Raw genomic sequence first — 27,616 nt, 5'->3', positions numbered from 1 at the left:
TGTTAAAATTAATTTGATAGTTTAATAAGCCATTTTAAAGTTTATTAAGCTATAAACAACCGATATAGGCCAAGTCTCCAAATCCAGAGCTCAGAAGACCTAATGAGGTTAATGAGTGACTCAAGAAGAACTAATACAACTAAATGTATCTCTGTAAAAACAGTTCAGTTAAGGGTTTTATTAACCTTAACATAGTTAAGAAATTAGTTTAAAAAAAAACAAATCCGTCAGGGAGCTTTGAAAAACGATTTGCCACTTGAAAAGCCACTATTACATCACGAACTGCTAGAATAGCTTGAACTGAGCTGCATCTCTGCTGCTCTACCAGGCGAAACGTTCGATCGGTTCGAGTGGATGTTGTAAAGCTTTCCTTTCATTTCCCGACATGATTAATGCATCGTGGTCATTTCCCCCTTTTTTTCGCAGGTGATTGGAACACTGCCGGACCGGTACGATCGCGGCAAAGCGAACGCGCTGCAATCCGTCCACGGTCGACGTGAGCGTCTGTACCCGGTACCACCGACCAGCCCGGCCAGTTGCGGTGGGCTGCCCATTACTTTGAGACACCGGTACGCAGAAAACCGTCAAAACGATTTATCTTCGGCCGTACAAGGACATCTTCCCGGGCGGTGGCCATAACCAGCTATCCTCGCTATATCCGCAACCCGTGATGGAGCGCAGCGGAGGTGGTGGAGGCAGCGGTGGCGGCGGTTCCGGTGGTCCGACCCCGAGCAGTCTCGACGCGATGAACGATTCGTCCGGGCTGTGCCTGCAGGATCTGGTGGGCGTTAATGGTGGCACCGGTACCGGCGGGGGTGGCAGTGCCGGTGGCGGTACCGGGGGTGGTGGAACCGGGTCGAACAATACGCTAGCGGATCACCTGCACGGTAGCGGTACGCACCACGGTACCCACACGCACCACAGCCTGCACGATGGGCTGGTGAGCGGTGGGGTGAGCGTATCGTCCGCCATTACCAGCCTGATGTCGCCGGGCGGGATAAATAGCGGTGGGCTGGGACACCTGCATCACGGCGCACCGGACCTGTCTGCACACCATCACCATCATCATCACCACCATCAGCATCATCACTCGTCGGCGTTGCACGAGCCGCTGGAGAAACTGAAGCGTAAGTAGTTACCGATGACGTCACACGGGGCGTGAGGACGTTGGGTGTACATTCTTTCGTGCCCCGATTATTCGCTGCTTATTCGGCTACTTAACAGGCGTTACAACCACTATGCGGTCTGGGTCCGTTGTGGATGTCTTTGAAAACACTCAAGGTCGCCAGCAAAATACGTAGTCTTGGCTTTCTTCTGCACGAACCAACACCCCAAGTACATCTCGGATAGGACCTCCTACGACTCCTATGTTCTTCTGGACGACCTAAGTAGTCTTAGAGTTCAGGACACCATACAACTAAACTCATACGAGACCCACAATTACTTCTACAACTCTGTACAAGAAGGACAGAGTTCATGTCTGAGAGACGTAGAAGAGTACCATAGTACTCAGATTTTGTAACTGTCTGAATATTCAGCCAAACCGCCAGTATCGTGATGCGTATCGCAACACCAATGTGATTGCCTGTGTTGACCTTTAACCCATTATAGATGATTTTTAAGATGACGTTAGCAGTTGCCATCACCTATCCGTTCATCACCCCTGAGTAGGGTTGCCGATGGTTTCACCATTATTGTTGTATTTGGCTCGTTAATCTTCCTGCCGAGATGTTCCGACGTTTGCACGATCTGCTGATAAGCTTTAGAAGCGAGCTTCATGTCATCAGCGTGTGTCAGGATGTGGGCTGAGCTTATGGAGGTTTTTAATACCCGTAATCTCGGATGAGCCTCATTCTAGAGCTAGTTTGAGAAGTAAACAGGTTATCTCATCTCTTTGGACAATACCTTCTGGCGGTAGCCAGAAAAGTTCCTAAGCATCCTCATTTACATCCTCCATCACCTGACATGTGACGCTGGTCAAAACTTTGGAAAGCTTGAGCAGAATTCTAAAAGAACTCGTACAGCTCTATCCGGACTATCAAAGAAGAGGTGTGTGTGGTGATGCTCCTTCAAATTCTCCAGCATCTCTTACATTAAGACACTTTTAATGTAATAGTAATGACGAATGAGATATTCCATTAAACAATTTTGAGATGTTTTCGCCTAAAGTTATGCAATTCGCAACACAAAAGTATAGTTTCAAGGACATATTGCTGTTTGTTTGTTTGGTATGTTTAATCGTGCTAGTAAGTTGGTCGTCTCGCTATTTGAAATGCTGCCTTCTTTCGGGCGACGTGACAACGGCATTATCTAGCTGCTGCCGGTCACAATCCCGGCGAGGTAGCAGAGACCCAACAGATGTGATGAAATCTTCGTTGACAGTGGAGCATGACAAGTGCTCTCATTGTTTGGTTCGATTTTGTTGTTACAACGTTTGCCTCCTTTCTTCTTCGTGAACATGGCGTTCGTGCTCTTCACCTTTCCCTCCTGTACACCGATAACAGCGCGGTACCGATAACGGTGCACAAACTGGACCCGAACAAGTGCTATCTGGCCCGGTGCACAGTAGAAGAGTGGGGGAGAAAAAAAAAAGCGAAGAAATGTGCTCAAGGTGCACCAAATGCGACAACTTGTCGCTTCGGTCGATCACAATGCCGTATGATTATGATGTAATCGTTATTATGCTATCACACAATTAAACAAATTAGATCCCGAAAAACATAATAGCGTCCAATTAGTTCGCTCCCCTTGTTTTTTTGCTGTTGTTGTTGTTGCTTCCCCGGGTGCTGTTGCGGAACCCTTCGCGGAACCGTGATATTCCGTATGCAGTACAGTGCGCAACCCCTTGTACATTGATACAGCAACCCGGGGGACGAAAAAAGTGGTACACCGTTCCACGCTGTTACCGTTGCGAGAGTGTCGCTGCCGGCGTATTCTAAGCTGACGGTGCATAACCTCCCGGAGGGGTTTTGTATATGCGCGCAAGGGTGAGATGTTTGCGAGCTTTTGCTGGCTAAGCGGTGTGGTTTTGCGGGATAAAGATTTGCGGGATGCGGCTAGAATCACTTTCCTAATCTTGGGAAGAATTTCGAATTGTGCATGCTCACACTATTGTGATTGTTTTTTTTTCCTCTGTGGCATACGCTGCTATCAAATGGATTATTGTGATGGTCTTTCAGAAGAGTTTCTTCCGTTAAATTAAATTAAATTATTAAATTAAAATACTAAAGTATTTTAGTAGCTCAATAAAGTACAATCAGATACTCTTTAAAACCCGCTAATCAACACCTTTTCATGCTTGGTAGCCTTTCAAATGCCGCTTAGTAGACAACACTAGCGCCCTCTGGTAGAAACGTAGCGAAGGCCTGTTTTTAAATTCATTTTTAAACAAATAGCCTACACCACTGCACTTCGTTATCCTTTTCATTTAGATTCATACGTAGGATTAGGAGCTGGAAGGGATGCCTCCTTCGAAGGCATCCAGTCCACTCCCCTTGCCCGACAAAGCGCGGAGGCCAAAATACTCTGAAAGTTGTTGTGCATAGAGCGGCATTCGGCAAGCGCCGACTCGTGACCGTTGCTACGCTACGCATCCGTTTTCTTCTAATCTGGCTGATGAGGAGCTTAGATCTAACTTTACATTTAGATTAAAGTTTCCGTCCGGGCACGGAAAACGGGCTGGCAAACTGATTTTTTGTGTTCGTGCTGATTCGATTAAATTCCCTCGTATGTACCTTTTTTGGCTTGCGGCGGGGTAGTTTTGTTTTTTTTTCACAACTTTCTTCTTCATGCATCGGTTGTTGGTTGTAGATAAATTGGAAACAAGAGACTGGGCTGTCAGGATGATTAGGACATATTTGTTAGCGTTGGGCAAATAGAGAGGAAAAAGAAGGGCATTCCGGTGTATATTTTTGGCCACTTTTCATTCATTCCACTTATTTTAGCCGACATCGCATTTCCTACCCATCGCTCATTCATCTCCATTTCCATGCCAGGATTTTTTTGGTCGGAGATTTTTTTTTCGTTGTTGTTGGGAAGTTGTTTTCGTTGCTATTGTTGCTTCCTTCGGTTAATCTTCCCTCATTTGTTTCCGCTTTGCCTGGCCCCGCAGTCCGCCAATGTAACCTTCAACCCGATTACCAACTCCCGGCAGAAACATAATAACAAACCATCGGCCGTTCCGCGGCGAAGGGTGATCAATTAGCCGTGAAGAGTTTCCACACGTATCTCGCCGTAACCGTCCCGATTTTTCCTGCCCAGCGCTCGCCCCGGTAGCGTCGGCAGCCCGGCACCCGTCCCGCGTGTGGTTTCCCTATCGGCAAACGGGAAGAAACGCATCATAATGACAAATTACCGCCGCAGATTGAGCGTGACGGTGAGAGGTTGCTCGGTGATGCTTGAGCACGATTTCGTAAACAAATGACGGTGAGTAGGGACCGGATAAGGCCCAGCACAGCTGGGCCATGCAAATTCGCTCTCCCATGGCCGCCCGTACACACGGGGCAGAACCGTGAGTTTAGATCCTTTTTCCCTAGCCTCCCACCCTCCTCCTCCCGGCCCGTTTGTTTGTTGGTTTTTTTTTGGAGGCACGGAAACACCGAGGGTGGATCGGGGACACCGGGGAAAGCGATGTTTTATGCACGGCGAGCGGTATGTAAAAACCGTTTTTACATTTTTCCAATAATGATAAGCGTGAATAATGCACAAACACACACCCATACGCGCCCACGACAAGGGCACGAGCCCCGGGTGGAGACAAGATGATAAGCAAAAGCAACATGGGAAAAAGCGCGGCGTGGACCCCGGGAGGGGCGGAGGTGCCTGCCGGGGCCATTAATTTATCTCAATTATCCCGCTGTTTATTTGTTCTGTTTATCCGTTTACGAAGAACTCCATCTCGTTTCTTGATAAGCATATTAATTTGTTGTTCCACTGTTGAAATGTGTTGCCCGCACGCCTTGACAAACGAACAATTGAGGTTAGAGTGAAGCTGACAGTTATTGACGTTGAAGGAATTTTGCTGTGGGCTTTGCCGTTCTTCGGGACGAGCATTTACAGCAGTTTATATTAAAGTATCTCAATATTTTTATTACTAAATTTGTCTATTTCGTACAAATTGCTGTTGCCAATGTCTCAGGCCATTTTAAAGATAATATAATTTTATTTTTATACAAGAATATCAATTTAGATTTTCCTAATTTGTTGTTATGTTTTTATAATCTATGCGATAGCAAATAGGCTTTATAACCCGTTTAGTGCATCATTTTAAAATTTCCCTCCTAAATGTATGCAATCAAGCAACATAATCAGGGTTTTATCGATAAGCCATTGTTTTTAAATTGACTTACATGAAATTTCTTTGTTTATTTGTTATTTTCTTCCAATTTACCATATTGAATTGGAAATACTCTACTAAAACCAGTTTAGTACCTATTTTTGTTGGTTCCTCCTAAATTTATGCAATTGAACGTCAATATTGGATTTTTCAAACAAATTAGTTCAAACAAAAAATAAAAACGATTAATTGACAAGAACAAAAGCCTTTATTAATCTCTTTCACACATACAAACACAAGAGAATGTCATGTGGTTAGATAAATCATAACATTAATTAACTCCACACATCATCGAACGATCAAGCTTGACCACAAATGTCCCATTCTGGTTGACAACGTTTCACGGCCGTTTGTAAATTTGAATCTGCACCCAAGCAAGGTGATTTGCCGTTCCGTACAAGAAAATCACTCCCCCTGCACCCAAACATAATAGTGCCCAAACGCGTGGAAAACTTACGCAGCCGAAAAATGCTTCAAAATGCATGAACATGGGTACGCCGGTGGTGATAGAGCCATAAAATACGACTTCATCCATCCTGCACAATGGAACGTGGGTGAACTTCCAGGAGGGAATGCGAAGAAGCATCATAAAAAAAAAAGACACAACCCAACCCGGAGCGTTTCCCACCAAGCGGGACAAGCAAGGGGGCCCGCACGGTTGGAAAAATAATCTATGCTATAAAATTTACCAATGGCACGCAGGGAATGTTTCGGTTTTCCACACGTTTTTCTGCCAGATTTGTGACCGCAGCATCCCGCCCGGCAGCAAAACCGAACGCGAAACATTCTCCACGGTGAACGCTGGTGGAGAAAATAAGGTAGAGGCAAGCACAAAACAACAAGGGAAACAAAAAAACGGGCCAAACGTGCGCTTCGGTACGGTTGTGAAGGCTGCGCACAATAAAAACAAAAGGTACCGCACAAGACAAGACGCGACCACAGTTAATCTCCCCAGTACGCAGCAATGATGCATTTTTTCGGGCACCGGAACGCTCTGACGCACGAATGCGTCCCACCGTCAGGTCGGGTTTGGCGGGTGCATCCGCGGGTGCGCTGCTGAGGACTTGCCAGCTGGCAAAGTTATAATTCTTCGAACTGTCAGTTTGGGCAGTAAAACAACCAAAAAAAAAAAGAACGATAAAAAAGAAGACCAACAACCGATGGTGATGCTGTAACGAATGTAACGCACGGTTGGTATGGAACGTGCAGACCTAGTTGTGATGAAGCTAGGTTACACGACTTCATCCGACAGTTTGTGTGCATCGGCCGCTAGCCCAAAACTAGACAAGAAATAAATGATACGGCTCGCGGATTATGACAAACAGAGCACTTCAAATGCAAAGAAATTCGCTACAGCGGATAGGATAGCATTGGAATTCTCTTTAAAAAGACTTCAATTGCATTTGCGTAGCGCAGACACACATTCTTGCCTATCATACCAATCCAAAGTTTGCTTTACTTTGTTTAATATCAACTACCATCGCGCACCAAGTGTCTATTAGCTATTGGGACAAGATTTACCAGGATTTAAGGCACTTGACGCGACCGAAGACAATACCCGATCGGGGTGAGAGACCTGGACTTAATGCAGCTTAATTTAGACAACAACCCATCACACCTCAATAAATACTTCTGGAAAGCGTCGAGGAAGTAGCTGCGGATCCTCTTCTGCCAGGAATGCAAGCGGCGAAGTCCTTCAAATAAACACTCCGCGAAGAACGCGGCAACTACGCTGTATGTGGCATCCGACATCGAAAGGGCTCTTGAGAAATCCTCCTCAGAATTCCCCAAATTTTAACTCCTTGTATCATCCATTGCTAGAATACTTGTAACGCAGAGGTTATCAGAGGTACTTACGGAACAGGCAATGTAACCTCCTTTGTGAGTTATGTGTTTACTTGGTTGAAAGTTTTCCTAGGAACGATTAATTCCTTCGTTGGGTTTTTATTATTGAGGAACTGATCGTACCTCTGGTAGGGCTTTGAATTCCTTCAAAGTTACTTCAAAACTCCGTGTCAAACATCAGATCGAATCAAGAAATCTCTTTTGGAGTTTTGAGAAGAATTTGAATTGGTACATTCTACACACGTAGGGTCACTGATGATGTTGCCCACAATGTCCGGTATCTTTGAAGTTTGTTTGACCATTGGAGAGTTCTGATGATGTATGTATCATTAATGTACCATACTCCTCAGATTCAACGAAGACTCTCGCTTTTTATTGGAGTTTGTGAATTTCTGAAGCATTTATGTCTTCTATTGTCAGGCTACGGCCTATTTAATCTAAGGAATGACGTTGATGTCTACAACTCCACCCGATGGATTCAATTCGCTACATTTAGCTTGTTCTCTCAAAAGTTAAAGATATGAGATTATCGTCTAACTATCAGAGGACTTCATATTCTTCGAAATAGACAAACATAACTTAATGCTTTCAATATCACGGTAAAGATGTTTAATTGCTTAAATTGAACCAATTATGATTTGCTTTCAATTTGATCTCACCGGAAGCGCAACCACTGTAATCAAATTAGCAATAGATTGCGATACAAATACACCTACTTGATGGTGGTAGACACAGGAGAAGACATTCCCACAAATTTGCCCACCGATTCCAGCACAACGGGACCAGAAATAACAACCTTTTACCGAGCAATTTTAGAAAGCCTTATTGCTGTAAGTGACATTGCGACATCTCCGGCCAGAAATGGGTCCCGTAACCCGACCCGGTGTCACATTCCCGTGTTCATGCTCGGGATGCCGCTGAGCAAATTGCCACCATCAACGATGTTTGCAAATTGTGTGTGTGTTTTTTTCTGTTTTTCCTTTCGGTTTGGTTTGTTTTCTTTTTCCCGCTCGTGATGAGCGCGGTGATGCTAGTTTTCCTCCCCCCCCGGCAGCTCAAACCTTTGTACCCCAACACCTTCTGCGTGTTGTTTTGAGACACAAAACACCATCCGGAAAGTCGGTGTGGAAACCCCGTTGACATCGGATCGGTGCGACAACGGCGCGGATCGTTCAATACGCAGCTTGGCATCACATCAACACCGTGTTTTGATGGCCTGCTTGTTGCTGCTGCCGCCGGTTTGCTAACATGTTAAACGGACGGCCGTTGTTGTTCATCGCGGCGCGCAACAGCGTACGCTCCGGCGGGCTAATTCCCGGGGTCAGAAATGGGTGTTCCGGTGATTGTGCACGGCGAACGAATGTCCGTGTTTGAGTGAGCGGTTGTGGACAGCAGTGCCAACGGGTTTTTTTTTTTGAAGTGGCACGGCTAGTGGTACGGCCGGGTAGTGGTGGGATTTTCCCAAAGGGGGAAGGGGGGGAGGGGGGGGGAGGTTGTGTTCATGGGCCCATTCAACTCACGGCATGCTCGTTGGAATGTCTACCGCAACGCACTCGGGAGGGACACTGAGTGACACTTCACCTCCACTTTATTGTCCCATTTTCGGTCACAATTCTGTTAAGCAAACGTGATTATGTCTCGTAAAGGATGCTCACAGGGTGGAGCATATGCGAAAGTGTCCCCCTCATGCTGCATGCTTATGGAAGCAGCACATTTTCATAAATACAACATAAAATCCACACTTCGGGAGACGGTACCGGGGGTTGAAGATGATGATGTCTAAGCTCAGTTACTCATCCCGAGGTTGGTACACACACACACACAAAAATCAATACCTTCGAAATGATCAAGGTCATCAATGTGTATCATAGCGCCATCACGAACCCCTATCATTTCCATCATCCATCGTTATCCACTGAGATTTTGCCAGTCTATCGATCTCGGGCTGTGAGTGTCTTCCGTCGGTGCGACGCACGTACGCGCCGTTCGTCCCGTTCGGGCTCTTCGCCATCTTCGCCTTGCTGTTTTATTATCTCTTTAGTCTACCGTTTTTAGGACCCCGAAAAACCCCGGAACCAGGGCATAGAATTACTCTATCGAACGCTCTATCCATTCCCGTGCATGCTTCACACGGCCGTTGGGGAGTCTCGCTGCGGCTCCACCACGTACTAAACAGCTCAAGGGATGGGATGGGTGTGTGTGTGTGTGTGGATATGCTGCATAACCTGAAGTGAATGTAATGAAAGGAGCTTTAGATTATGTTTAAATTGAGATTTATGAAGACACATTACAGGGCAACCGGCACGGACACCTTCAGGGGAAGGGAAAGTCGAGGGAATGGCAGCCCGAAGAGTTGCATACACCGGATCCTCGCATTGCTTTCCGTGTGTCTGGCGAGATGAAATGTGAACCCGGTGTGCTTCGCATCCTTCCGGTGCCCATTCGCCGCCTCGCGTTCCGTTCGCTCCGACGGCGCAAGTGTGGCACATCCTTCACAAAAACAAACCCATCCCCGTGTGGTATGGTCGGGCATGGTTCGGTAAGCATCCGGAGCTGTGGCTCAAAATCGCCACGCTTCATTGCGATCCTTCAGTTTCGAGAGGAAATACCCGGTTGGCCTGTCACTGCGCAGTTGAAGGTAAAGTTCAAGCAGTGCCCCGGGACGCGGCGGATGCGGATCGTAACGTTGGTGCGTTTTTCGCGCATAGCTGTAGCGGAATGTCTTTTTACGATGAGCTGGGATACAAATGCACAGTACACCCACCTGCCATCCTGTTGTTTCGAGTGTCTGCTGTTGGGAATGGGCGGCGTCGTCGTCATGGGAGACTGAACTGAGTTGGGTTTTTGTTTTGTTTTGAGTAATGAGCAATTACATCTTTGTAAATAAATACAAATATTTACCTACCAACCAAAAAAGTACATTGCAAACGAGATCTTTGAAGCTTGATAAGTTATTTAGGGGAATTTTAATAGTATTTACAAGTTTCTTTACATATTTTTATTATCCTCATTGTATTTTTGTTGGATATCTATTTAAAATTAAACATGATTATCCTCAGAGGAACATCAACTATAAATCATGTAAACAGTGCTCTTGTACTAACGGAAGAGAAGAGAGAACAAGAGAGAGCGAGAAAGCGAAAGAGAAAAGTTTGAGATAAGGCCTGAGTGTAGATTTCGGTACCGGGCAGTCGGTGCACAGCGTCCCGTGCTTATCAGCTATCCCACGAGAGCGCCCCAGAAGCGTCACGTTCGTAGGGCATAAAAAAACCCGACACAAAGCGCCGTATGACTCACTCTTACACTTTCACACTTTTATTAGCAATATTGAAAAGCAATTTCATTGTCATTTTGTCCGACGTATCTGACGGGCCACCCCTCGGCATCCGTATCTCAATTTCCGTCCCGCAACGCCCTACTCGGTGATGAACGCTAGCAGCCGAGATCGAAATCGAACGCCGTATGGTGTTTTGGTTGGTGTCAAAATGGTTTTGATTATGATTACGCATCCGGCACTCCGCACAAAAACCGCCAATCCAATAAGGTCAAACAAACATTTGGGAGTTTCGGTGTTTTTCCCCCTTTTTTTTTTGTTTGGTTTTTGCTCGCCTTTCCCACTTTTCCTGTTGTTTAGTGCGTGTGTGTTTTATGTGTGTGTGTTTTGCTCTCCCTCTTTCGCTCAACCCGATCGTACCCGGGCATACGCTGGCAGTATGGTGCGAAACCACAATAAATTCATTTGACCATTAAATTGGTCCCATATGGCTTATTGTTTTGTAGTTTTGTACGCCCGGCTGCTGAGGACACTTTCGCCGTGTCCCAAAAATCGCATAATCATTATCTGCCTACTGCCTGGCGCGGTACACGCGGTTCGGTTCCGTGCCGGCAGCATCCAACCCCGACCCAGTGCCCAGTGAGATGCGTTCCCGGGGAAGAATTTCATCGACCGATAAGCATCGAACGGCCAGCAAAAAGGGGTTTTTCCCTGCCGAGATTCATTTTGGGCTATAAAATTATCATTTCCCTGCTCGGTACCGGGGCGCACGAGGGTAACGCTACCGGTTGTGGCCCTTTTCTCGCAAGGTGGTCCCGAACGGGCAGAAACCTGTGATGGTCTTTTCGATGTGCGCTGGTGAAAGAGCTGTGAGAGGGAAGCAACGGCGACGGAAGGCGAAGTTAATAAATGCGTAGGGCATTTTCGATGCGACCGTACGGGTCGTGCCACCCAAAAACCCGGGTAAAAACGGTTTGCTAGTCGCGCTAAAGTCAACCTGGTACGTCCCCTTCCCGTATCTTGTTGCCTTGCTGAGTGATTGATCGTTAATCGGTACCGCCGCAAAACCGGGCCGGAAAAATGCTAAATGCTGCCGCCGTGCAGTCGGGTGTGAAATCAATGCGAAGATAAGATTTTCTCGGGATGCATTGCGCACATGTTTCGGGGTGTTTCGCTCGCAAGGACGCACCGGACCGGCGAGCTTTACCGGTGTAATCATTTCACACCGCACCATTTAAAAACCTACCCCCCCTCCCTCAGCGGACAAGGCACCGGCAACGGAAGGGAGCGAGCTCTGGGCCCTGGCGCTCGAGATTGAAACAGATGAGCCAGATTAGTGTCGTTGCGTTTTTTTTTTTATTCCTAATTCATCTCCAATCCATTTTGGCTTTCGGTAGGTACGCGGGTACCATTACCCTCTGCAAGGACGACCGTCTGTTGCGTCCCGTGTTTGGCCTGGCGAGGGGTGCCTGGGAGGTGGAGTGCACCGACAATGTTATTGCCGATCGGTGTAATTTGTTTTGCGGGTGCATATTTATTAGGTCATCATTACGGACCTTATCAAATAATAAGAAAATAAATGCAGCTAGAGGGGTGCTGGTGTTTCAGCCACCCTTCGGTCGGCTGGCGGCAGCATCTCCCTCATCTGCTGGGGTTTTATTGGGATGGCACCACAACACACACAAAGAAAGGTAAGATATCTGAAGATTGCGCACAGATGACATGCTGGTGGACATTTAAAAGGCAATCATCGGTGCCGGCGAAGGTAGCAACAGAGGAGTTTTGCATCTGCCGTCCACATCCACAGCAGTGCGGCGCATCGTATACATTTCAACGAGCAGCTCGCGGATGGCTTTTACTAATTAGGCAAATTATCACCATGCAAACAGGCAAACCTGCAGTGCAATGTAACGAACAACAAAAAACACCAAACCACGGCCACAATAGTTTCGCGCGGGCAAATAGCTATATGGGATGTGGCACACTGTTTGCCAGTGACAGCTCCAATGTCATCACGCTAGATGCAATTACTTGACGATAGCTCAGCGCACTGATTGCATCCAACTGGAGTGTGGGTCGGTTGCGAAGTCGTCACCGGCAGACCTGCATTTCTTCGTCCAAGCGTCCCGACGTAGTTCCTCTCCCCTTCTAGACGAGCACAAACCCCCACCCCGGGTGTTTAGTGTGTGGAGAGGTGCAATAAATTTTGAGCCAGTCTGCCCAAGTCAAGTATGCACTTCGGCGCTCCGGTGCGAAAATAGTGCGAGTTAACTAGCGCTATCATTAATCTCGTCCAACTATGCGAACCTCACGTGATATTGCAGAACGGGGCGAAGGTGTTTGTCAATATAGAGGTGCAGTAAAGCTAGTGTGTGTGTGTGTGGACGAGAAATGGTGGTCCAATAAAACATGGTTGCTGCATATATCTGTGTCACCGGATGCCCGACGTGCACTTACCCTGCGGCAAATATTGTATGACGCATGGCGGCTGCGGTGATCGAGAAGGCCACCTCGTGTGTTTGTGTGTTTAGGTGCTGCAAAACTACAGTTGAAGGTTGTCGCCTACCATTAGGGCGGTGTGCTGGAGGTGCAATCTGTCTGTTACCTGGTAGTAACCTCGGGAATATGGCTCATATCGAGGTGATAAGTAAAGCCATTCGGGCTGTTGTGTGCATGATTAACTATTTTCTGCGCGGTCTGTTGACTGGGAAGTTGCTCTTAAAGCTGGACCGTGTAGCGTTCCCAACCGAAACACCTTTTATTTGGGGGGGCGAATGACCGAAAACCTCCAAGCGAAAAAAGAAATACTACTACATTACACTAACCCGATGTCGCACACGAAACAGACACTAGAGCGTGCACTGCTTTATATCCCCCAAACAACAAAAAAAACCGTTCGATGTCAGTTTACGGTTCAATGCACCGAGCGCAGTCGGAGTTGACTGTAGGCGCTCATGTGTGCCTCACGGCCGAGCAATCAGCTCGATCTCGATCCTGACGCACACACGCAAAGCGTGTACCGGGTACGAACAGCGCTCGGACGGCGCGTGTGGAGGCCTCTGTGGAGCGTTGTGTGCGCTATTTTTAACCACTTCCAGACCCGCGCCACGGGACGGGATGTGTGTGCGTGTGCTGCGGGTACGCAGCAACTCAAGCCAGTCTGCCGGCAGCGGTTAATCCTGGTTAATCCTACTTTTCCTAAGAGCAGCATTAGTGCGCTGTTTCGATTGTCGGAGTCGGAACACACATTTTCCAACAACCAACAGGAATGGGCAGGCTGCGTTGCTATTTCCTGAACAATAAATTCTGCCCAGCATCGGTTGTGCCATGCCATCGCATCGCATTAACCTCTCCAAAATAAAGAAGAAGCGCAAACAAGAGGAATAACAACACATCGAGAGTAGGAAGAGTGTAAGCCCAAAAACCTGCAATATAGCAGTAGAAGGCGGATTTTTTTTTTGGTTTTTGGGAACTGAAGGCAATATTGACAAATGGTAAGGAAGTGACGGTTTAGACTATAAACGCATCACATATTTCGTGGCACCTATTTATATACCCCGCTGGCTATAATATAGCGTGCATGTGTATACACCGAGCGAGGGAGAGAGATAGAGGGCGCATCAGCGTTTAATTGTCATTTTCAAATGAGCTCTGTTAGGCTGCTGTCGAATCGATACGGAAGACCTTTCTCCCAGTTCCCCAATTCCGTATCTGTGCGTGTGTGTGTGTGTGGGCTTTTCAAAGTCTCAAGTCTTTTATTTGCCACCGCGGTGTCCCTGGTGGATGGGCTTCGGTAACCGCTGGGCCCGTCAGATGATACTCTGCTCCACCATTTGCTCGCATCCAAAACCTTTCCCCTGTGCACCACACAAGCCTTCTCCTTCCCGCTCGTCCACCGTCCTCCTGGTGGAGGTATATGGGACCGCTCGAAAGGCGGTCTGGACCCGGTTTCGGCAGCACATTGAGGCGTACTCCGCTGTTATCGGGGTCTCGCTTTAGCACGTGTGGGTGTGTGCTAATATTCGGGTGCGCGCGCACACATCTTCACGGCACCCGGCACGGCTCGGTGTCTCTGTCGCACGGCCGACGTTCGCCGGGGCCGGGCCAGAGGCGTTATCCTTGCACAACACCGCGCAATGATGCAGGACTGCCCGAGCACGCGAAGTCGCTCGTTCGGTCGGGCGCTCGCATCGTCTGCTCATCCGCCCATACCTGAGCGTATGTACAGCTAAAGGTATACTTCGAGTGGCTTACCGCCTCGACCGGCAGGCAGTGTACCGCACCGGGCCAAATGGAGTGATATTGTGGCGCTGCCCTGTTTGTAGAATCAATTGCACAGACAAATATTTGCTATCACCTATAGGTAAAACCTCGATTAAATGGATTACAATCTGATTGAAATAGCACAATTTCGCTAACCCACGATGCGGTGCACACGCGAGGAAGTCGCCCGTGTGGCTAATCGTTTGCCGTTGGGCGAATGGGCCACACGCAATTAGAAACTCGAGGCACTTGGGACGCCCACGCGGGAAGGCATGCCCTCCGAAAACATTGTCGAAGAGTTGAGACACAGCCCGCAGCTAATAACTTACACGCGCAAATGACACATCCCACATCGGTTCGTCCAACGATCGACGCCGGGCGAGAAACAGGCATTCCGAACAAGTGTTAAACGATGGTTAATTTCTCACCAATTTGTACGCTTTCTTCGAGTGGCAAAGAAGACGGCGAGAAAAGCAAGCAACACCACCGAACGAAAGTCAGAAAAAACGCTCGAACGGGTGCTGCACATGATGCTGCTACATGTGAAGAGACCGTGGTGGCGTATCATATTTCTTCGGCGTTCACATTTCCGGAACCGTGCCTCCGTCCGGGGAATGGGTGCACCCAAAAAAAAAAAAAAACAGCAACCCCGAATTTCACTGTGGCTATGATCGCGTTTTGCGGTGCATCCTTCACGCGTGGACAGGAAACACGCTACCCGGGGTTTGAAGATGCCACTGTAATCCGAGCGCAACTGTGCTGCTTGAGGATTTATTCCAAAATTTCAATGTCAAGCTAATCTATCGCGTTTGTACGGACGAATTATGACACGCGGCCTCTCTGGGCACTCGTGCCTTTCGGGTTTTGAATTGATCAAAACATCATCTTCCAGTCGGTGGATGTGATGCATTCCAGGCAGACGAGCGGACGCCTCAGCTCTGGCAATTGGGTATTGATGTATTTTTATACAATTAGTCGCTTGGATGACATTACTTGCCTTAACGTCGAACAGAAACGGTTTGAGGTTAGGTTTCTCTCTTAAGGTTGATTGCCTTAAATAATTCTCACAATTTATCTCGATTATTAAGATATTCTTTAAATATGACTTACTTTTAATATCATTTAGAGAAGTGATTTACAGTCAGAAGAGTAATTTCTTGAAGTCGAAGATCTCAAGAACACCAAAGTTTAACTCAATTAATAAAGTATTCTTCAAATATGAACTACTTTTCAAATATAATCTTTATATTACTGATTCTTACTTACTTTTTAAATATAGAAGTGACTTATAGTCAGAAGAGCAATTTCTTGAAGCCGAAGATCTGAAGAACATCAGAGTTTAACTTAATTAATAAAGTATTCTTCAAATATGACTTACTTTTAACATATTATCTAGAGAAGTGACTTGCAGTCAGTAGAGCAATTTCTTGAAGTTGATGATCGAAATAACGCCATAGTTTAACTCAATTAATAAAATATTCTTCAAATATTACTTACTATTAAAGTACCATCTAGAGAAGTGACTTATAGTCAGTAGAGCAATTTCTTGATGTTGAAGATCTCAAGAACACTTGTTTATATTGGAACTTCATATCGACAAAAAAGAAGATACGCAATATGCATCAAAACACCAATATTCTAATCGAAAAAAACGAAGAATTTCTTTCAACCCTGAGAACCTCAGAAACCTTGAATTCGGTATGTCTGAGGTAGCTATCCTTGAAAAAAGTCACAACAATTGCCAAGATTTCGAGCTTCTGAGAGTATATCTCCCCTGTTTAGTGATCTCAATAAAACGAGGCTTGAAGTTATAGACGAGTGTGACAGATCGTACCTTACAGGACGTCATAAATTTGTCATTATGCGATATCATTTATTGAGCCCGAAGCTTCACACACAGACCAAAGCGGGATGAGCCGTAAAAGCAGCCGAAAAGCGAAAGCAACACAAATAAAAACAGACCAATTTGCTAGCCCCCGTTTGTGTTGTGCACATTGCTGGTTGCATTTTTCACTATCAACTCTTTGTACGTTTTGAGTTGCACCCACAGATGCCCATACGTATATAGATATATATATATATATATACCCCGCGCAATCAATCACGTCTGCCATTGTGAGGGGTCATAAATAGGTGTTAACAAAAACCAACTGGTTTCGGCCGAAAACACCCATATGCACCATACGCCACACCGATTTCAGGCACCATTGCAACTGCAAAGCACATAACTTATGTTTCGGTGCCCGACGGCCCGGTGCCCGCTAGTGTCTCGAAACACGATCCGAACTATCTATAAATTATTTTGATATTTTAACACCCCTTTTTTTCACTGCGTTTTTCCATGTTGCCTGACACACCCCTCCCACCCGGCTGCCCCGTTTTGATGGTTCGCAGTGTGTGTTGTATGGGTGCGCTTTTTTGCTTGTGTTGTAGGTTTTCTCGCTGCATTCCTTCCCGTCCCAACCCGAAACAACACACAGCAAACCAATTTGCTGTCCTTAGCCAATGCGTTCTGCGTTCGACCGGGGATGTTGTTCGAGCAGGCACTGCAGGATGAGTTTGGTCGGATGATTATCCGTTCCTGGTGTCCGGGTTCGAACAGGCAAGCGGCTACACTAGCATAGCACAGCATGCATTGCCATACACCAACGCTTCGCCCAGGATGTGCACATTAGGCGCATTTCCTTTTTTTGTGTTAATCGTTTACTATCTACGCTTGTCTACATGCTGTCTCATGCCACACATAGCATTGCATAAGTTCTGCGGTTCTGTGGTTAATTGTTTTTTTTTTTATTGTTGTTCCCGATCTATTTTTTATTGCTTTCCTTCGTTTGGTTTCCGTTTACCCGGTGCGGTTTTTCGGGCGAGAAATGCGAATGCACCATTTACCGAACCGAACAACCACGTGATGAAATTTAAAACGATCAATTTTGCGCTACTAATGGTGTATATTGACCGCACAATTAATGTGGCAAAAAAGGTGTGACGGGGGAAGGGAACAAAATCCGCGATACACCTTGCTTATTTCGTGGTCAAATTGGCAATGGTTTGGGGTTTTTTTTTGTTTTGCCCAGCAGCACAACCTAAAACTAATCCCTTGCAGCATTAAAATGTGTAAAATCTGTAAAAATCAATTATTTTTATCTTCTTCTACTTCTTTCTGGTTTGTTTTTCTTTTTTCCAATTCACTAGTTTGGGCAGAAACTGGAGATTTTCGAGAAAACAGCCACACCGGTATGACGTCCGTTAGCAGTATTGACCACGCGCAGATGGGTTTTCCAGCGTCTTCACCTCGCAACAGAAGCTCCCGGGATCGAAAAAATGATGGTAAGTGGTGTGTTGTGCATTGATATGGTCAATTTGAGCCCTCAAGATTACGGTGTGCGTGAACAGTGCAGTTGGCAAGCGCGTAGGGTAGTGAGCATTGTTCAAACCCGTTGTGCGCTTGGGTTCAAATCTCACTAAAATATGAATTTAGAGCTTTAATGTCAAGCGAGAGAGAGAGAGATCGTTATCGCGATAAGAAAGTTGTGTGAAAGTATGTGTGTTATCATCATCGATATGAAGTAAAAGTAATCAGGGATACTGTGAATATTGAACTTACCACACTACAGTGCGTAACATAATTATATAGGCACGTTTTTAAAGAATGTTCGTAAAAAATTCATAATGGTTCAAAAATCATGTTGTACGATATTATAAATTGAAATTAACATTTGTTATGATACTGGTACACATTTACAAGAACTATTGAATACTTATTCACCAGGTCGAAATATCTTCCAAACTACTTTACTGCACTTTCTTTACTTACACTTTACTTTTACCCACAAATCAAATAAATTTCTTTTCAAGAATATCTTGCATTTTAAGCTGTAAAACAATTATAAACATGTGTGTTAGAATAAAAAGTAAGGAATAATGATTATTTATTTATTTAATTTCCCGATTTATCCGACCTTTTGCAGAATTTTCCAAAATAATTACAATGGTAAGAGTCACTATGTCTTAAACAAAAATATAATTATGGTTGATTTAATAAATTACAGTTTATTTTTTATTTGTTTCATAAAGGATATACATTTTTTTTTTGACGTTGCGCAAAAATTGTATAAAAGTGAGCGAAAACATGTGAAAAAACTTTCAACTCTGTTATTCAAAAAACAATAATTATGTTACGCACTGTATGAAAACCTCTCGATGTAGCAAGGATGACTAGTGGTGGTGACAAAAAACTAAATAAAAAAGGCATTCAAGCACCAAAACTCTTTCCTGCTCGTTGCACAACTTTAAAAAAATGCAATTGAACTGCACCCTGGATCGAAAGTTATTTTTCGTACATCCTTTCTGTTTGATAGCACGACGGATAATCTTTCCCACCTTGCTGCTTCCGGGCGGCATACAGTTCATCGCAAAAAGTTTAAATTGATTTGCCTGCTTTTGCTCGCCTATTCGCAGTATCTCGATGTATCAACGAGGCGTCGGTAAAGACCGAAAATCTTAGCAGCGGAATGTCGCACGAGGACGGTTCCGGTTCGGTCGCGCCGGGCACCACGATCCAGCAGGACGGTACCGACGGTACGAAGAACGATAAGAAAAACAAACGCCAGCGGCGCCAGCGGACACACTTCACCTCACAGCAGCTGCACGAGCTCGAGCAGACGTTCAGCCGCAACCGCTACCCGGACATGTCCACCCGGGAGGAGATCGCGATGTGGACCAACCTGACCGAGGCACGCGTCCGGGTAAGTACCGTGCGCCAACCGCATTGGCGATCGCCATCCAACGCCTTATTTGTTCGCCGGGCTTCCGGAAGGTTCGTCGCCTAACCTGCCGAGTGCGGTGCGGCGTTCGTCTTCATTTTGTGGCAGTTTATACCTATCGTGCCAAATCTGGAACTCTGCTAGTCTGGAGGTCGGGTGCAAAGCGATGGGCAAACTGTAAACATATGCTCTGCCCCTTGTTGCCTTTTTATTCCCCTCTCTTTGCCATTCCATTGTGCAAAAGGGGGAAAAAAAACAATCGCATAAAGGGACACAAAGTGTACGCATCGGGTTTTTCCACCGCCAGTTTCGTACTCTAGCTCTTTAGAACGGTGTTTGCCAGCCGCATAGGACATTGCCAGAAGGGACACCGGGTTCGGCTCCCTTTTTTCCTTTCGCTGTCGGGTGTCGCTTTATATTCGCATCCGCTTTTGCGGCGGTAATGTGACAAACGGTTTGTGTAATAGTTTTATTATTATTACCATAATGAAACCAACACACCCCTTTTTTTTTGCTTTTCCTCATCCCCCTTGCCATCCCTTAAACCTGGACACTGGGACGGGATGAAAACTTCTGTCGCAAAACACCCATCCGGCACAAGAAAGCAAGTCAATATGCATTTCGTTCCCTCAACCCACCTTTGCCGCAGTTTTCCACCGTAGTGGAAAAGCGTCCTGCTGGCACGATGTATTTCATTATGGATGCCACTGGTGGAGGCTCCTGGTACGTTGTAAAACAGCAACAACAACAAAAAGAGGGCGTACAGTGCTTCCTTTCTTTTACTCTCTCTCTCTTTCTCTCTCACACTCACACTTACATCGGTAGGCAATAAAATTGTAATTTTATGCGACATCACTTTTTCGCGATTTTCCGGAATAGTTTATTTGCCTTTGTACCCCGTGGTGGTGGTAGTGATGGGTGGAAAAACTGTTTTCCGAAGGGGTGCCAAAAATCGATGCCCCGGTGCTGGCATCACTATCTTATCCCATTAGCGCAGCAGGGTACCATCGCAGGGATATCATCGATAATCTCGGTGTCAGTAGGCTGAACTGTCGTCTTATTTCATCCCCCACTGGTGTGTGTGTGTGTGTGTTTTTTTTTGCTTAAAATAAAAAAGCACCAGAAAGGCCAGACATGCAGGGGCAAAGTCTTTATTTGCTGTCAAGCACCGTGGGGGAAGGTGGGAAGGAAGGGGGAGGGTGGTTTGGAAGCTGCCAAACTCGGGCACTGACACGATCATTCGGCGATGCAGATGCGGGAAATGTTCATTTTCGGTGTCAATTCCGGTTTTCACTGCGGGGCTAAAGGTTGGTGGAAAACCAACCCCCCCGAAAAGGCGGAAAAACACAAACAGAATGTAATTTAATCGACAAACTTATGGTTTTTAATGATTTTTTCCTGCACTGAAACCCGGTGGGGTGGGGGGTTTTATTTTTCTTTATTGGTGGGTGGTCGGGTTTTCCAACCCTCTTCACCGCTCCTTCACACCGCTTTAAAACAAGCAACGAAAAGAAATCTCACCTCCCCTCAGAGGTAGGTTTTTATTTGATTTTTCTTTTAGTATGATTAAAAGATGGACGCGCTTGTTTTATTTCTTGATGTACATTTTGGATGTATTTGTGTGATGAAGTGACTCGAAATGCAAGCATTTCCCTTGGAAAAAAAGTTCTATCAGAGATATGCCCTTTTTAGATGGAAATCGTTGGTAAAACAACAGTGGTAAGGATGGATCAGTGGTTAATCGACTATTAAAGTACAATTGCCCACCCACACGTACACACCCTTCAAACGTTCACGAAAGGATAAACTATGTACAAAGAAGGTGAATAACGTAAAGCAAGAAACAAAGGGAAAAGTGCAATCCCTTACGCTTTTCCTCACCCTCCGCAAAACGACCACCGGATCGGTCCCGTTTTCTTGGCCGGTTGCAGGGTAATAAATGAATTAATTATCTTGCGCGAGCCGGGACCTGACAATAAATAAATCATTTCACTCCAACGGCACGTTGATTATCATGTTCTGACTTCAAAATACTACCTCGTACGCCCAAATGGGGAGGGGACGGGCGGTAGGCGATGCGAGGGGAAAATTGCTGTGACGTTGCCGTTGCCCGTTTAAGCCGTCTCGCTGGCAGCAGGTTTCAGCCGAGACAAAATGGCAGCCATAACCGGCTGTCAAAGTAAGACCAGCGGTAAGGCTGCGCTTCGGCCCCGAAAACTTTGCGCCCACACTCCGGGTGGGGTGGGGGATGGGGGGGTTGTAGAAGAGGGAAAAGGGAAAGCGGAGGAAGGATGAAGAATGGAGTGGTACCGACGCCATCTTACTCATCGTTCGGGGTTTTGACGGCAGCTTTCTTTGATCGCAAGACACTACACTTACGGCGCTGGTGGCGCTACCTTGAACCCGCGTGGCCCACGTCGGTATCGATCCTTTGCGCAACACGGAACCCGCTCCAGGCTGGGTTGATTGTATTTAATAGCAGGAGATGAGGGTGGAATGGGACGGTTGCTGGGAGGGTCGAAAAGGTGGGACAGCACGAAAAGCTGGGCAGCAGCCATTATTCATCCAATGTTCCGCATGATATATATGCGGAGTGCGATATTTATGGCAGTTTATTTAATGTATCTTCTTTTTTTTTTGGGAGGTAGACTTGGATTTCGCTTATCGCTCTATCTCTCTCACGTGCGCTCGCTTTCGTTCTCGGTCGGTCGGTTTGTGGTGGACCACACTGGACCGGACCATCTTTAAGAAGCTAGCGCAAGCTATATTTACAAGCAGTGTCACCGCCACTACCTTTAAATGCTACCGGATGTGACCCTCCTCCCCCCAACCTCCCCAAAGGGGGTGGAAAGAAAGCGAATGCAGAAGAAGGTTTTTGAGAATGCCATTCGGAGATGGGTTTTAATTACTTTTGCCACAGACCTGCACCTGTATCGCATGAATTATGGTATTGTTTTACTGCCCGAATGCGGAACCAATTTTCGCCCCGCTGCAGCGGTGTAGCGGTGGCAGAAGCGGGACGCTAGGCTCGTCTAGGCGGAGCATACAATCCTTTTGTGTTTGTTTTTTTTTTTTTTGGTTCTTTTGTTGTGCCCACTCCCAGGGGGAATGGGCAAAACAACATCATCCTGCTGTCGCAAACACCATGCGCAAACAGCCGAGCATTGAGGCTGCCTCAGTTTAATTGCAATAGTTTCTTAAGATTCTTCGATAAATCTTCTCTAAACGAGTGAAAAAAAAAACAACCAGGCCAACCAACAACCACAAAAATGATACCGGACGTGTTATGCAACTCAATGATTTATCGCTTTTGAAAATATTTAACTACCCCCCCTTTTTTGTGGGGTGGGAAAACATAAGGGTGGGACGAAAGGGGGAGGGTGGAGGGGGACGAAAAGTAGAAATTGCTGTTAGATTTGTTTTGCCCTGCACAGATTTCAAGCATTTTGCCCCCTCGCCATCCCCTCATCTCCCGCCAGCCCCCGTTGCAGTTTACATGCCAGTTATCATACGGCGGGATTAATCGCTTAAATTATGTGCTGCCCTTAATGGCCGGGAAATTAGCAAAAGCATGTACAGAAATAAAGACACATTCGCTTTAGCGGTTGGTTTTGCGAACGGGGATGGGTACCATTTCGCACAGATTCTTTAACGTGATTGTCAAATCTTTTACTCCTATTCGATGTCTTTTTGGTAGAAGGGTATGCAGCGCATAAAGGTATGCAATATATAATTTTCCCTCTTTCGAAGAGTACTTGATGCGATATGATAGAAACACCTTGAAACTAGTTTTTTTCATGCTTTTTGATGTTTAAAGACAGAACAGGAGCTAACTTTCTATAAAAACCATCAAGCCAATATTGATGATTCAGAACTTAAACTTTTTTTTCAATGGTTTCGATCAACTGTTCGATAAATGTGTACAATGATGCACTTTTTAAGGTTTTTGGTTAAGATTATTTACCATAAACAATAATTAGAAACAAAAGAAATAGCAACATAAATGTTAGTTTTTATTACAAAATATTTTCTACTGTAGTTTACTTTGATAAATGTATTTTATAGGAAATTCTTCAAATAAATTACTCGCATATTTGCTGTATTGTTTAACGAATACCCACTAAAATGTTACCTTTACATACAAATACACCACCACAAAGATCTTTATGTCATTAATAATAAAACCCTGCACACTAATGTAAAAGTAATACAAAAGCAACGATTGCATACAGTCAGGCGCACCGTAAATGAAGGTACGTCATGGGGTAGTGAGCACACTTAAAGATTAAACATCTCACACACACCGCACTCACACACACAAACGCAGCGCATCATCTAATACATGAAGCGTAAAATTTGATCGCTTCTACTCGGCGACGGTAGTATCGCTATTGACGGCTACTAATTGCATAAAAAAAAATGATTGATTATGACGCGTAGCGTTGGTAATTTGACAGGTAATTTCAGTGACGGCGCTTTTTATTTGTGCGCTGTGCGTTTATTCGTTGGCCGTATTTGCGAACGGTATTATGCATGGGAAAGGTGTATTATTTGCTATTAAAAATAAATTATTAAACGCAGTGGTGAACAATTTATTTATTTTTATAAATCAAGGATAAATTGTTTTAGTATTTTATATGTCTTGTCGTTTTTATTTTGTGTCGCTCTCAAGTAATCCCACAGTTATGCATCATTTGTAAAGTCGTCTTACTAGCTCGGTAAACTACTTGCCTTCTGCCACCTTCACCCATTATTCACCCTCCCCCTACCCCACTCCCGATCCGATGCACCACTAAGACACCGTACACATGTGTCCACGTGTGGTACGGCGCGTCTAAAAGTAGCATTTTTGCACTCTATTCGCCACTACTTATCGTGAAAGTTGCTCCGGAATCAAAACCGAGCAAAACAGATAAATAAACATTACATTAAGCTAAAATATACCTACCCTGTAGTCCTTCCGGGCGGTTATAAGGGGGTAATCCTCACATGATTAAGACAATAAATCTACAAGGATTACCACCATGCCGGACGGGTAGTGGGGAAGGGATGTGTTGGGACAAAAATTGTAACATTCAAATGTGTGTGCCAGTTCGGGCCTGGTCGAGATGGTGGTGGTCCGACGAGCCGTCCTTGCCTTGTTTGATTTGGTATTCTGTTTCTTATTTCTCTAACCATAGACATGTTGCACTTTTTGTGTGTTTTTTTTTGTACACTACTGTTGCCGTTGGGTTTTGGTTTGTTTGCGACCAAATAAAAGTCCATTTCTAAACAATTCCACTACTCCGTCGGGCAAGTGGGAAAATATTTTGTTGGATCGTGTGTGAGTGTGGCTGTTTTTTTAGGAAGATAGGAGGTGGGGAAGGTGGAGGGGGAAGGGAGGAGGTTAGTATGTTGTATGCCCCTTTTTATGCTGCCGTACTGCCGCACAGCACGTAGCGTAACAGCATAAACAACCGCACGGTCCGTGCGGTAGATTAAAGGATCGCCAAGGTGAGTTTTAATTTCGTTTGACCAATTTTTGCATCAAACCGAAAAATCGTTTGCCAAAGGGATTATTGTGTGCATGATTACGGTGCACAGTATTTTTTCCCCCACCCGTTTTTGGCACTTGTAATTTCTGTTGTTGTCATTCTACACCGCGAGTGTTTGGCTCAAGTGCACTTTACAACTTGTAATTTGTGCGCTAAGCTAGCGGTAAAGCATCCTTTTGATAAAATGGCCGCCCTAAAATGGTGGCTAGGCAACTGAAAACGAAATATTTTATTTTACTGTGATTTTTACAAGCTAAAATTTGAACAAAAAAAAGTAAAAATTGTGTTAAAAATATGTAATTAACGCTGTGAGATACAATTTTTTATTAGAAATGCTAATTTAAAATCCATAAGAAAGCAAATTGCTTATTTTTCTGACTTCAAGCTGACTTCAAGCCGAACTTGCGATGACTTCAAGCGCAATAAATATCAAAATTGCTTGCTTTCAGTGAGCCGCAATGCGCTCAACAATGGCTTCATATTTTTTCTCTGAAATGGAACTAAAATTTTAAGCCATACAGCACACAAAAAATAGCTCCGTGTCAAAGAAGATGGAAAAAAAACCTTTAAAAACCTTGCTTAAAAGAATAGCTGCAAATCCCGTAAACATATCAAACTTTGCACCAAACCCTCCGACCGGTGCGAACATGTGTGCAAAACCTGGTCTTCCGGGGCGGTGTCTTGCAGCCGTACCCGTGTGTGTAGCTACGCAAGACATAGTGCTCCGACGACGTGGGCAGAGCCTTGCAAGCCGGTCGGTTTCAGCCGCGGCAGTGTACGGCAGGGACAATCATTAATCTTGGTTCGATGTCCCAACAATCATCGTAAATGGCCACCGGTCATCGGTGTTTACCGACGGTGAAAAGGTACGAATTTTTCCCGGTTCGTACCCCGGGCATCGTGCCGACGGTGCAACCAATAACGTCCGGTCCGGCTGCCGAACCGTCGATCCGGAGAAGCAACAAAGCAACAAATACGCATTCACCAAATCGAATGCGATTCCAGCACACCCGGATAGAAGGTAGTTATCGGTGTACGGCCAAGTCATCGGTACGGTGTCGAAGTGTTACTTTCTACCGATCAGATAGCATGTGCGGAGTACGAACAAGCGGAGAACAAGCGGTGCTCGCATGAACCTGCAGGAACGGCACCGTAGCAGCGCATTGGAAAATGGTTGTGTTGCCGGTGTTGTAGTTTTGCCGAACCCCCGGAGCCAGCAAGCGCAATATTTAATTTACCGTGCACTGCTTTTATGGCTGTTTTGCCCGGCTCGGACACCGATATCGGTGTCGGTGGTTAACAATTTCACAGTGCTACCAACGGAGAAATCTGTGTTTGAAACTTTTAGTTTCGCCACACATCCGCCGGGCGCTGGCAAATCGAAATTCTTTCCGCCCCACGGTTTGGCAATGCTCGCCGGTGGTACGGTGGTTTAAAAACTTGTTGATGAGCTAACCGGTTAGTTTATTGTTCATGGTTATTTCGTTAGTGCATGTTGTGATTGTTTTTTCTTTTCTTCTCTTCCTTCTGATATACCGACGAGTGTCCCGGACACACCGGGCACGTCCGAACGGGACCACACCAAACGGTGAAGAAAGTGAAATAAAACCATTACTGGAAGTCGTTTTCATGGTGGAATGTATCAATCATGTTTACGGTTCAGGTTCTTGAGCGTAAATGGCACTTTATTAAACTGTAAAGTCTTCGGAACGTGTATCCGCTCCCACTCACCGGTCCAACATATCGTCCATTTTGTTTTTTATTTCAACAAGGGCAGTAATAAAAAAATACTCGCCCGGTAAGGAAGCTTCAGTGTGAAATGCTAAATCAATAATCGATTTATTCAATTTGTTTTTATTTTATACACACAACTGTATCCATTTTGACATACGGTAACTTAATCGTTACTTAATTGAAAATATATTATTTTTTCTATAAATATTAATTTTTAGTTTCAATTTCAATCAATCACACCTTGATTCTTCTTGCAAGCACTGTATCGATCGTTTTAGTACATTTTTAACTTCCAGTGACATTTAGTAACGACAGCGAGTAACGCACAGTGTGTCAGAAGCTAACTGACAGTTACTAAGCCAATATTATTTACAATTAATAGGCAGGGTTTGTTATCAGAACGTCAAAATAATGCAAAAATAGTTGAAAATTTGATGCGATAAAAAGTTATTATTTGTTCTCAATAAGTTTAAACGATGAGAGACACTTCAACTTGTGAATTCTCCAAAGCGAATAATATATCTGTATTAAGACATTTAAATGGATGAGTTTCTTGTACTAGAAAGAAGACTTAAATTTACAAAAAATGCTCAAATTACCTGTTAGGCTATTTTTCAATTAATTCGTGGTAGAAGAATTCTCTTATTAAACTACTACAACTTGATAGAAATCGTAGAATTAAGACAAATTCCTCACATAACTCTTTGAGATCTTAAGATTTCGTACAGATGTATAGTTTATGGTATTAATTTGTTAATAATGTTTAACATTTCAAACCTTTTTGGTGATATCCTTTTAGACAATTATTGCTATTCTTGTAACTGAGAGCTCTCTGTCATTGACAATGCAGAAAAAAATGGTAGAGCTC

At 45.1% G+C, this 27,616-nt stretch overlaps 1 protein-coding gene across 1 annotated transcript in view; it reads left to right on the top strand.

Moving 5' to 3' along the window:
• Positions 1-670: 670 nt before the first annotated feature.
• Positions 671-27,616, top strand: part of LOC128707545 (pituitary homeobox homolog Ptx1) — a 35,903-nt gene continuing 8,957 nt past the window's right edge. The window contains exons 1-3 of the mRNA XM_053802539.1: positions 671-1,127; positions 17,910-18,044; positions 19,176-19,462. Of these exons, the coding sequence (XP_053658514.1) occupies positions 671-1,127; positions 17,910-18,044; positions 19,176-19,462 (879 nt within the window). The remainder of the gene's footprint in view (positions 1,128-17,909; positions 18,045-19,175; positions 19,463-27,616) is intronic.

This window comes from Anopheles marshallii, chromosome X, assembly GCF_943734725.1.
Source record: "Anopheles marshallii chromosome X, idAnoMarsDA_429_01, whole genome shotgun sequence".
Lineage (NCBI taxonomy): Eukaryota > Metazoa > Arthropoda > Insecta > Diptera > Culicidae > Anopheles > Anopheles marshallii.
The sequence above is the reverse complement of the archived record's forward strand: the minus strand, read 5'-3'. Positions and strand labels throughout refer to the sequence as shown.